This window comes from Phyllostomus discolor, chromosome 5 (assembly GCF_004126475.2).
Source record: "Phyllostomus discolor isolate MPI-MPIP mPhyDis1 chromosome 5, mPhyDis1.pri.v3, whole genome shotgun sequence".
Taxonomy (NCBI): Eukaryota; Metazoa; Chordata; class Mammalia; order Chiroptera; family Phyllostomidae; genus Phyllostomus; species Phyllostomus discolor.
This window is the reverse complement of record NC_040907.2, coordinates 97,290,238-97,303,465: the sequence shown is the minus strand read 5'-3', so window position 1 is coordinate 97,303,465 and position 13,228 is coordinate 97,290,238. Positions and strand designations below refer to the sequence as shown.

General features: G+C 39.1%; 1 protein-coding gene across 2 annotated transcripts in view; it reads left to right on the top strand.

The window, feature by feature from the left end:
- The window catches only part of DUSP22 (dual specificity phosphatase 22), a 62,296-nt gene that overhangs the window by 15,177 nt on the left and 33,891 nt on the right, over positions 1 to 13,228 (top strand). Inside the window, exons 3-4 of one of the 2 annotated variants that reach the window (XM_036026616.1) lie at positions 6,677 to 6,760; positions 9,288 to 9,370. In XM_036026616.1, the coding sequence (XP_035882509.1) occupies positions 6,677 to 6,760; positions 9,288 to 9,370 (167 nt within the window). The remainder of the gene's footprint in view (positions 1 to 6,676; positions 6,761 to 9,287; positions 9,371 to 13,228) is intronic. The other variant, XM_028513708.2, reaches the window with a different exon arrangement.

The window sequence follows — 13,228 nt, the reverse complement described above, 5'->3', positions numbered from 1 at the left end:
CCCACCTCAGAACAAGAGATCTACACAGACTTCAAGCAAAGAGGGGGAAAAAATATATTCCAAGCAAATGGACATGAAAAAATTGTCTGGGTAGCAATACTTGTATCAGACAAACTAGATTTCTAAACAAAGGCCATGAAAAGAGACAGAGAAACATACTTCATCATACTTAAGGAGAGAATCTATCAAGACAGTATAACCATTGTAAACATATATGCACCCAACATAGGAGCAACCAAATATATAAGGAAAATCATGGAGGACTTCAAGAAAGATATAGAGTGCAACACACTTATAGTAGGGGACTTTAACACCCAACCGTCAAGAGTATCCAAACAAAGTATCAATAAGCATATTGTGACACTGAATCAAATGAACTTAACTGATATATACAGAACCTTTCACCCCAAAGAAGCAAAATAATACATTCTTTTCAAATGCACATGGAACATTTTTGAAGGTACACCACATGGTAGGACACAAAACAAGCCTCAACAAATTCAGGAAAATTGAAATCATATCAAGCATTTTGGATCACATTGGCTTGAAACTAGAAACCAACCTCAAGCAAAAAATTACTCAATAAAATTCAAATTCATGGAGACTGAATAACATGCTGTTAAACAGTGAATGGGTCAACAATGAGATAAAAGAAAAATCAAGAAGATTCTGGAAATATATGAAAATAAACACACAACAGGCCAAAACCTATGGGACACAGTGAAGGCAGTCCTGAGAGAGAAGTTTACAGAAATACAGGCCTACCTAAAAAAGATAGAAACATTTCAAATAAAAACAACCTAACCCTACATCTACAAAAACTAGAAGAACAACAACAAAGCTCAAAGCAAGTAGAAGGAAGGATATATCAAGATCAGAGCAGAATTAAATGACATACAGACTAGAAGAACTTTTCAAAGGATCAAAAATCCCAGAACTGGTTCTTTGAAGAGATAAACAAATCAACAAGCCTTTAACCAGACTGATCAAGAAAAAAAGAGAGTGGACTTAAATAAACAAATGAGGAGAAATTACTACTGGTACCAGAGAAATACAAAGGATTGTCAGAAATTACTACAAATAAATATATGCCAAGACAACCTGGGTGAAATGAATAAATTTCTAGAAGCATAATAACCTTCCCAAACTGAATCAGGAAGAAGCAGAAAGCCTAAACAGACTAACAACGAATGAAATTGAAGCGGTAATCAAGAAACTCCCAGCACACAAAAGCCCTGGACCAGATGGCTTCTCAGGTGAATTTTTCCAAACATTTAGGGAAGAGCTAACTTCTGTCCTTCTCAAACTATTCCAAAAAATTCAAGAAGAGGGAAGACTCCCAAATTCTTTTTATGAGGCCAGGAAAGACACAACAAAGAAAGGAAACTACAGGCCAATATAGCTGATGAACATAGATGCTAAAATCTTCAACAAAATATTTGCAATCCAGATCCAGTAGTGCATTAAAAAGATCATCCATCATGATCAAGTGGGATTCATCCCAGGGATGCAAGCATGGTACAATATTCACCAATCAATAAACATAATACACCACATAAACAAAATGAAAGTCAAAAGTCACATGATTATATCAATAAATGCTCAAAAAGCATTGATAAAATACAGCACCCAGTTATGATGAAAAATATTCAGCAGAGTCAGAATAGAAGGAGCATATCTCAACATAATATAGGCCATATATGGGAAACCTGCAGCCAACGTCATACTCAATAGGCAAAAACTAAAAGCTTTCCCTCTAAGATCAGGAATAAGGAAAGGGTATCCACTTTCACCACTTGTATTCAACATAGTACTGGAAGTTCTAGCCACAGTGATCAGACAAGAAAAAGAAGTAAAAGGCATCCAAATTGGAAAGGAGGAAGTACAACTGTCACTGTTTGCAGATCACATGATAGTGTACATAGAAAACCTTATAGGCTCAACCAAAAAAACTACTATACCTAATAAGTGAATTTGGCAAAACTGTGGGATACAAAGTCAATATTCAGAAATTGAAGGCCCTTTTGGACATAAAGAATGAATTGCCAGGAACAGAAATTGGGAAAAAATTCCATTTACCATAGCAACAGTAAAAATAAAGTACCTAGGAACAAACCTAACCAAGGAGGTAAAAGACCTGTGCTCAGAAAACTATACAACACTAAAGAAATAAATGAAGGAAGACACAAATGAATGGAAGGATATACCATGTTCATGGATTGGAAGAATTAATATCATCAAAATGTCCATACTACTCAAAGTAATTTATAAATTCAACTCAATTCCTATTAAAATACCAATGACATATTTCAGAGGTATAGAGTAAACATTTCAAAAATTTATATGGAATTATAAATTATCCCAAATACCCTCAGCCATCTTAAGAAAGAACAGAGTGAAAGGGATCACAATACCTGATATTGAAGTATATTACAAGGCCACTGTAATCAAAACAGTCTGGTACCAGTAAGAACAGACACATAGATTGATGGGATAGAATAGAGAGTGCAGAAATAAACCCATGTCTCCATGGTCAATCAATATTAAACAAAGGGTGCAGGAACATAAAATGGAGTAAACATAGCCTCCTCTATAAATAGTTTTGGGAGATATGGACAGGTATGTCCAAAAAAAACCATGAAACTAGACCATCAATTTATACCATACACCAGAATAAACTCAAGATGGATAAAAAATGTCAAAATAAGTCATGATACCATAAAAGTCTTAGAGGAAATCAGGTTAAAAGTTTTCAGATATCCCACACAGCAACTTTTTCGCCATTATATCTCCTAGGGCAAAGAATTTAAAGGAAAGAATAAACAAATGGGAGTACATCAACTTAAAAAGCTTCTGTATGCTAATGAAATCATGAAAAAGATTAAAAAGGAACCAACTGTATGGGAAAACATATTTGCCAATGACACTTAAGACAAGGGTTTAATCTCTAAAATATATAAAGAACACATAGGACTCAACACCAGGAAGACAAAAAAATCCAATTTAAAATTGGCAAAGGACCTGAAGAGACATCCTTCTGTATATCCTTCTCTAAGAAGGATATACAGAGGGTCCATACACATGTGAAAGAATGGTCAACATCACTAGCCACCAGAGAGATGCAAATTAAAACCATAATGTGATACCACTTCACACAGGTCACAACGACCATCATTAACAAATCAACAAACAACAAGTACTGGCAAGGATATGGAGAAAAGGGAACCCTAGTGCACTGTTGGTGGGAATGCAGACTGGTGCAGCCACTGTGGAAAACAGTATGGAATTTCCTCAAAAAACTAAAAATGGAACTTCCTTTTGATCCAGTGATTTCACTGCAGAGATTATACCCTCAGAATCCTGAAACACCCATTCAGTAGAACTGCTGCCCCTCAATGTTCATAGCAGTGTTATTTATAATAGTTGGGTCCTGGAAACATCCTAAGTGCCCATCAGTAAATGAGTGGATCAAAAAACTGTGGTACATTTACATAGTGGAATACTACACAATGGAAAGAAAGAAGGAGCTCCTACCCTTTGCAACACATGGATGGAACTGGAGAGCATTATGCTAAGTGAAATAAGCCAGGTGGTGAAAGATAAATACTATATGATCTCACCTATAAGCAAAACCTAATCAACAAAACCAACAAGCAAGCAAAATATAACCAGAGACAGTGAAATTAAGAACAAACTGACAGTAGCCAGAGGGGAGGTAGGAGGGGATACTGGGGGAGAAAGGGGGAAGGGTTTTCAGGAACATGTATAAAGGACCCATGGACAAAACCAAAAGGAGAGTAGTATCAAGAGTGGGAAGTAGGGTTGGCTGTGGTGGGGGAGAGTGATAGGGGGAAAATGGAGACAACTGTACATCAACAACCTCAAAAATATTTACACAATGTTGTAAATTTTGGTACATTTACACAATGGAGTACTACACAGCAGAAAGAAGGAACTCATGCCCTTTGGGATAGCATACATGGAACTGGATACTATTCTAAGTGAAATAAGCCAGGCAGTGAAAGACAAATACCATATAATCTCACCTATAACAGGAAACCAATGAACAAAACAAACAAGTGAAGTAGATCCAGAGACATGAAAATAAGGAACAAACTGACCAGAGGGGAGGGGTGAAGGGGATAATGGGGAAAGAAAGGGAAGATTCTAGTTAAGGAACACATATAAGGGACCCAGGAACATGGACAACAGGGTGGGGAATGACTGTGGGAGAGGGGGTATGTGGGCCAGGAGAGAACATGGGGGCAGGGACTGGGACAGCTGTAATTGAGCTACAATAAAATTAAATTAAATTAAAATTAAATAGAATAAAAATTATAATAAATATCAACCAAATTAAATACCATATTTTCAGACTATAAGACACACTTTCCTCCTCCCCTCAGATTTGTTTGTTAATGCTGCTGTTGAGTTCTGTTTACGTTTACATTGATGAAGTATTATGTTATTTATGTTATTAAATATTTTACCACATTTTTGCTTCAAATTTTTTCCCTATTTTCCTCCTCTAAAACCTAGGTAAGTCTTTTGGTCCAAAAAATACAGTACTTCCACCAATAGTTTGTGAAAGTTTTATCCTTACACATAAAAGTATACTTTCTTACAGAAGGGCATTATGTACAGCTTTAAGGAAATATTTAAAACTTTTTTTGTACTAAAATCTGTACCTATTTTCTAAATATCAAGTGACGTGGGAATCCTTCACAGTTCTAGGATTCTTGCTTTGTGGATTTCACCCATTAGAGGGTTCTTCAGCAACCCACACACATCTGTCTTTGTTCAGATAGTTGGTGTTTTGTCGTCATCTTCTGTTATCCTGACATTAGTATGTGGTTGTATTTGATTCACATATTAATTCACCAAGCATTTCTTAAACACTTTCCAAGTGTGAGGCTTATCTCAAACAAAGGCATGAGAGTGCATTTACTATACAAGAAGCTGCAAGGAAGTGTGTCTTATATGGTTGCCTGTGAATTAACTCAATTGTTTCACAAACTTGTTGCAAGCTCCCAATGTGTAGGGCACTGTGCTAGGAGTCTGGTGTGGATAGTCTCCTGATCCTCAGTGGTTCAGAGTAAGTGGGGTGGTGTGGGGGATGGTCAGGCACAGAACGGGACTGGAAAGAAGCTGTGGAGATGCTGGTCTTGGAATTCAGTTACCCCATAGCCCACAAGCCAAATGTTTGTCCTCGATACTTTAAGCAACCTGTACATGAAGGGATGAGAACATCAGCACCGGAGGGCTGAGCCAGAAAAGGCAGCTGAAGCACCCACTTCATGCCTGGTACACTGTAGTTAAGGCAGGCTCAGGCCCTCCTTACCTTCCCTGTCTGTGAAATGGGAACCATACACCTGCTTTGGGCTGTTGTGGAAGGAGATAGATGTTCATAAAACACCCACTCCATTTCAGGTGTGCAGTAGGCACTGAGCAGCATTAGTCAGATAGCAAGTGTGAAAACCCAAGGTGAAAGGATCATGACTTCTCCTGGAGAGTGAATTCAGCTGTCATCTGTGCTTTAGCATGATGTCTCATTTAGTCATTTTCTTCTCTTTTTAAATTAGAAATAATACATGCCTATTGTAATACAACCACCAATGTTGAAATATGTAAAAAAAAAATTAGTGGAATTTTTATTCTTTTTACTCTTCTAGAGATCTTTATTTTTCAGAGTGCGGATTGGCAGTGCTCCTCAAACCTTGGTTCTAGTGGCCATAGTCTCCATCCAGCCATCGAGTGGCCTTCTGTTCCATCTCCTTCCTCCCTCCCCTCCATTCCCCTTTCCTTCCTCCCTCCCCTCCATTCCCCTTTCCTTTCTCCCTCCCTACCTCCCTCCCTCCCTTCCTTCCTTCCAGTGGAATCCTTTACATGTCACTGTACAATTTCCTGTTTCTTCTTTTTAACTTTGCAATGAATCACAGTTTCCCAACACCTGGTGATATTTTCCACCTAGAAAGAAACCCACAGACAAACCCCAGCTTCTGGATTCCTATCTTTGATGAGAGCCTTTCTTTTGAGATGCTTATGACTGGTAGCTGGTTCTGTCCAGATACAAAGAAGGAAGGGAGGGAGTGGAAAGTCAAAGCTCAGCTCCTCCCTAGGCCAAGAGGGTGGGGTTAGCTGCTTCCTCACCACTTAGCAAGTGCAGAATTAGATGTCAGCAGACACAGGAGGCCCTCATACTTTGAAGATGTCCTCACAAATCTAGAAAAGTGGGAAGCAAGTTCAGGCACTATGTGCAGGTGATGTACATGTCTGAGGCCTCAGAGCTTTTGTTCAGTGAGAATGGCTGTGGTTCCCTGGTTGTTCAGATGAGGCTGAGATGGTGAGGTACTAAATATTGATCTGTGGTGGTCTACTGTTAGTTTAGCCTAGGAAAGCTGGGAGTTGAGTGTTTGAGCTTCAGATGGTGCAGTGAGAACTGGGAATCAGATGTCTTTGAAGTAAGCATACAGTTGGAAATATTCAGATGTCATGGAGATTGAGACCCATACCACAGCCTTGGGACTTAATTTGATTGTCATGGTAATAATAATGATGACAATAATAACATTTAACAGCATGCATGCCAGCCAAACACTGTTCTAAGCATTTTGTATCATTTAGTACTTCTAGCAGACCTTTGAGGTGCTACTCTTACCATTTTTCCAATTTACAGGTGAGAAGAGGGAAGTACAGAAAAATTTGTTCAAGGTCAGGGCCAATAAATGTCTGAGCCAAGATTTGATAGAGAAGGAAACAGGTAGGAACAGCCCTATTTTGGCCCTCAGCCCTGGTTGGAAGTGTATCCAGTTAAAGGTTGAAGCTACTAACAGCTAATTTGTAACTAGAAGTTATTTTAATGCATACTAATTTGTAACTCTAAAAGTCATTAAATTTTGCAGTGGGGAGTATAACTGCAAAACAGATTGCAGTCTCTTGCCCATCACTCAGCAGATTCTCAAATGGGGAGGCAAAAGTTTTTTTGTGAATGGCTCAGACATGACTTGGGGTTCAATGTCAAAGCAGAGGGAATTGGATCTCTTTAAAACAGAGACCTTCTTTCTCTTTTTCCTTGCCTCTTCTCATCTGTATGTCCATCTTTTTGAGTCCACAGATCAGTGCAGCAGGTGCTTTGAGTTAGGGAAAAGCATTACCAAAGAAGTTCTTTCCAGCCAAATGTATGTTTTTCTTGAGCACTTGTGTTGTTAATGTTAATTTTTTCTGCTTCTTTGACTGTATTTTTAGAATTTTATTGAGAGGAAATTCTGCTTTACTTTGCTTGACTGGCTTATTTCCCATACTCATTCTAGCATTTCCCACATCTTGGGACTGGTGACCTTTGTCCATCTTCTGTGTCAGTATAGAGTGCTAATTTTCATTCTTAAGGAAGCATGTGGCTGTCACTTTGCCCTTTAGGACAGCATCTTATAGGAACCCATCTGCTGCTCAGTGAGGTCCACCCAGCGATGGGTGGGGTCTTCCTTCCAGCTAGGCAGGGAACATTTAATAGCAAAGGAGAAAGATCTGTTGTGTATTTCTGTATCAGCACTCCCACTGTGGAAAGATGATGTTTGCTTCTTTAGAAGGCCAGCTAAATCAAGGGGCGCTGGAGATGGGGAGGGTAAAGGGAGACAGGCGACAAGAGTCCAGGGGCCAAGGGACATGCTGAGAGAGAAAGGAAAAGAACATGGTTAGCTGTTTAAGTTTATAAATCCAAATATGAGCCCTGGCTGGGTAGCTCAGTTGGTTACAGCATCATCCCAATACACCAAGGCTGCAGGTTTGATCTCCAGTCAGGTCACATATAAGAATCAACCAATTAATGCATAAATAAATGGAACAACAAATTTATGTCCCCCCATATCAATAAAATAAAAATAAAAATCCAAGCATGACAGTAATATGTACAGTGAAAAATTCCCCAAAAATCTCATGTCCCAAGAGATAACATAACAGTGGTCAGCAAATTTTCCTCTAGATTTTTTTTCATTTGAATTCTAAACTGCAATCTCCCCATTGATTTTATTAATACATCACAGTTGACTTGTTGCAACTGTGATGGCAAGTGGTTGTGAATTGTTTTCTAGCTTAGAAATGCATTAACATCTGTAGTCGGGAAGGGACACTATCAAAGGTCATTCTCTGGAAGCTGTCCAGGGTTCCCATATACAGTGCACATGATCTTCTAGGGTTCTTATTAAAAGTGCAGGTTATGATGTGTAAGTATGTGGTGGGCCTGGGAGTCTCTTTTTAGTATGCTTCCAAGTGATGCCCAACTTCTGTTTGACAGGCCTGGGTTTGAGCAGCACAGGACAGATCTCTGCCCCTGTGATTCTGTGCTCAGAGAAAGCTGATGTGACACTTTCAGGCTTATGCATATGCACACGAGCCAGCTGACTGCCCCATGGCCAGAGTCTTACAGCTGCATCTGTAGCTCATTACCTTAGTGCCCATGGTGGTAGGCAGCCATCCAGAGACATCAATAATGTATAGTCCTGAAAAATCAAATATCCAGTGTCATCCAGAAGCTTTGATGAAGCATTGTATTCACTTTCAAATAGGCAGACAGGGCCTGTGCTTATGGGAAAGGGCAACTCCAAAGTGGTGTGTCAGTGCAGATGGCACCATAATGAAACAGAAAGGAGTATGGTCCACCAGGAACAGCCACTTCCTTTGGAGTCCAAAAGTCAGTTGTTTTATTGGTGGTATAGAGAGGCCTTCTGTATTCAAAGTGTATAATCTTATTCCCAAACCACTTTTTTTGATATCTTAATCTGTGTTACAATAATTTATTTATGGGGTGATGAAAATGTTCTAAAGTTAGCTTGTGGTGATGGTTAAACAACTCCGAATATGCTAAAACCCTTAAATTATGCACATTAAAAGGGTGAGTTTTATGGCATATGAATTGTCCCAATAAAGCTGTTTTTTAAAAAAGGAAAAATATATTTAAGCAACTGTTGACCTTTAAAATTCAAATCCTGGGCAGATTCAGAATCTGGAAGATTCTGTCCTACAGTCTCCAGAACTGACTTTGGAAGCTCACTGCTGCTCTGTCTCTAAAATCAAAGTAGTGATTTTAGATGTGCCAATCAAAAATAAATTTAGTTATCTGCAAAGTATATAAAAAGAGATAGTACTAAATTTTCTACATCTAAATTATTCTGGGTATGGTCAATTATGAACTTCAAGAAAGAAATATGGAAATCATTTTATATTTTTTTCTGGCTAAACTTTAGGAATAATTCACTTGCAGAGAATATTGAACTGTCTGTCTTCTTTGTCAGATGCCAGAGATGCAGAGCAGTTGAGCAAGAACAAGGTGACCCATATTCTTTCTGTCCACGACAGTGCCAGGCCAATGTTAGAGGTAAGAGAGCCATGTGCTACGGAGTGCCTAGGACGGTAGTGAAAGCAACTGTGTTCTCTCTGATGCCGGTGTGCCCCTGCAGTTGCTGGCTGTATTAGTTTTGGCTTAGGCCAGACTTATGTCCATGCCCTGTCTGTGGAAAGGTAGAAGGGTATATGGTTTTTCTGACTGTGTTCCTACTGCATTGCTAGCTTGGCTTTCTTGGCTGTTTACCAAAGAATAAGCTGATGCTGCATTTATTTCCTTCTGGATTTTAAGGACATTTTAAATCCGTTTCATTTCTTTCAAAATTATTTCCAGTTTTAGCCCTGGCTGGTGTGGCTCAGTGAATTGAGTGCCAGCCTGCAAACTGAAATGTTGCTGGTTCAATTCCCAGTCAGGACACATACCTGGGTTGCGGGCCTGGTCCCAAGTTGGGGCCATGTGAGAGGCAATGGATTGATGTATCTCTTTCACATTGATGTTTCTCTCTCTCTCTTTCTCCCTCCCTTCCCCCTCTCTAAAAATATATAAATCAAATATTTTTTAAATTATCTCCAGTTTTAGCATACAAAAGAATCCAGGCTGCTTATTTCCTGATTTTTTTTGTTTTTTGTTTTTTGTTTAAGCTCAGTTATATACCATTTACATTTGGGAATAAAAAACAATGGGAGATAAATTGTTACTGGAGATTTTCCAAGGCTTTTCTGGTACAGAGACTATCAGTGTAAAAGCTGTTCTGTTTTTGATTTTTGAGAAAACAGGGTGTATCTGCCTGTACACTAATTTCAAAAACATCTTTACTATTACTGAAATGGATGGCTTCAGCTGTTGGCCAGGAGCAAATCTGTTTGTCCCCTATCCTTGACAGAGACCAGGGTAGCTTTTTTCACAAAACAATGCAGGTATGGTTGTATTGTATTTTTCTATTTTAGGGTGGTGTTAGAGAGAATGCAGTGACTTGTTCTGAAAGAAATAATCCTAGTTCACGCTGTTTTCATTTAAATTCATATTATGCAAGAATAGATAATATATTTTTATTTTAAATTTATCTGTTTTCCTTAGCCATTAGAGCTGCCAGATTGCAGTTAGTGTAAAACAATTGAAGACATGGAATGATAAGTGATTCTATTAGATGTTAATAGCACCAGAGAGCCATAGGTAGTAAGTAAAGCTCAGTTCATTTCTCCAGATCTGTGAGCTTGTACTTCCTTCTGGTGTTTTAGCTCATGGCTTTTTAAGGTGCTATAATTTGTGTTGCAGCAAGATTTTATTGAAAATCACAGCAACAATAATAGCACATCATTTTTTGGCATATAACAATGTTTTTGAAGATAGCTACTCCATTTTTTCATCTATGAATGACATTTTATATTTAAAACATAGCTAAGCTATGGCCACGATGGTAAGTTAAACATAAACTGGTCATGACTGATTCCCTCTTAAATCATAACATGAGGCTTGAGGTTTCCTTTATTTTAATAAATGATGTAGATGTCCTTCCTGCCCTCACCCTCCAAGCCTGCCTCCCAACGTCATATTGCATTTAGTGGAGCATGTTGTCATTTATGAACATGGCCCTTTAGTCTATTCACAGTGTAACTCCTCTCTAGATATAAGACCTTCAAGTGTTAGAAATAAAAAGCTCCTGTCCTTATCTGTCCAACCTCCTTGTTTTACACACCAGGAAACAAAGGGCTGGAAAGTAAAACTGGTGGGACTGTAACCCAGCAGAGAGACCACTGTTTACGTAAAACCCTCAGAGCTTTGGACAAACTGTGTTCCATCAGTAATATACTACATACTTCTTTTATTTCTTCTATAGCTCAGTCTATAAGGACAAATTATGCCTTCAAAAAAAGAAAGAGAAGCTCTACCTTTTCTTCATGGGGATGGCTTGACATCCTATTGTAGTCTTCTGGTGCTTTTATACCTCAACTTGATAAAATACTTTCCAGTGATTTCATATTTATTAAGGGTTAGACCACTATTTTTTACCATAGTACAATTTAATATTGCCCCTCTTATTGTATTCATCTTTAACTTCACAAGTAACTTATCAATACATTCTTATAAAAATTAAAACAATAACTTCTCCGATATAACAGTGGGGGAAAACTTAGGCACCAGAAGTTTTTGACCTGACATGCTCACATTGTTATTCGAATAGAGGAGACTCACCAGGCATGGATCAGATGTTTCACACCTTGGTTTAGCCTCTGTCTTGTGCGTATAGGCAGACTTCTGTCTTTAATTTCAAAATCACTTCCAGAAGCCATGGTCTTGCCCAGCCCGTGGTAAATCAGGGTTGTTACTGGTTTAGAGTAAGATTGTATGCAAGGCTGAGCACCTGCCATGAGCTGCTCCCCAACCTGGTGAGGGGCCCTAATAAAGGCTGGAAGGATAAAGAATGAGGGACAAAAAAGCTGGCACCTGCTTCATTTTCTAAGAGCTTCAAAATCATGTATAGTTATCTTATGACCTCTGACTTACTCTGGGTAGTCCTAGTCTGGGGCTGGGCTGGAAGAGGGAGGGAGTTACTATCTAAAATTGAAAGCTTTCAGTCCTGTCACTTCCATGTAGGAGTTCTGTGAGTCCTGGTGTCATGAAATTATCTATGCATTGAGCAGTATGTTGTAGGTACTTCTTTGTAACATTTTCAGCAAACATCTGAATGAGTTTTAAAGCACTGGGTGCTTAACATCACTTAGCAAGAGATTTTAGAATCTTTAGGTCTGCTCTTATTGTGATGGAAGCTGAGTGAGAGCAGGCAGTCATATTGTTCAGTGGGGTCTCTAAAACAGAGGTCATAGGTCAGGAGCTCAGTGACGATTCTCAAAGGATAGGCTGTCAAACAGTAGGCCTGGAATGTGATGCTTTGCAAAAAATAAGTAAATTTAAGGAATTTAATACCCCTCTGGAAGATTCACAGTTGTGTTGACAAAATGACGGTTCTCAAGTGCTGCATTGAAAACACATTTACCAGTCTTTCTGAGCAGGGAACCAATTTGTCTATGGAACTATATTCTACTGAATATGGTCATGGGGATGCAGATTAAAGAGGACCCTGGAAAGGGGCCTGCCGCCCCTTGGAGTCTAGGGTAAATCTCCTGGTTGAGTGCTTCTTCAGAGGAATGCTTGTACACCTGGTAAGCTTAGAGGACTAGAGTCAAGGACATGGCCAAGCCTGATCTTGCTACCAGCTGAGGCTGCCTGAGCATGAATTTTTGTGACATGCTGGTATAGGCAAAAGAGGCAGAATGGAAGATCACACATTCCAGCTTTTACATCATCTTGGGTGCAATGTCGTAACACCTGGCCAATAATGATACTATAAAATGCAGCCACCATGAAGGTCCTCATGAATGTGCTGGAGACATCTTTAGTTACTACACATTTATTGATTTTATTTAGGAAAGACTTTAAGGAACTTGGTTGGTTTTAGTTAGATTAGATATGATTTTCCATTATTTGGGTAATTTTTGGAGGGGTTTTCCAACATGGCATTAGCAGGGTCTCACACTCTTTCTAGCAACCTGACAGGCAGAAGAATATGAAAGACACTGTTTGGGGGCCTCTGGAGAGGCTGGGCCTTGCCTCTGGTTATGGAGTAGAGCCAGCTTGTCTTTAATGCTCCTTTGATGGGTGAGACAAGATTACTTTATCTTCTGAACCAGGAAGTGAGGTGGTGACCTAAGGGAAAGAGGCCTCAATTATTCTCCCTTCCAAAGAATATTTGAGGGGTACATCTTCCAGAATGAAGACTCATAAAATTGGTAGAAACTTGGGGACCTTCATACTCACTGGAGTCAGCCCTAAGCTGACATATGAGATTCTGAAGAGCTCTGACTCCATTTTCATGTCAGCTGAACAAGGTCC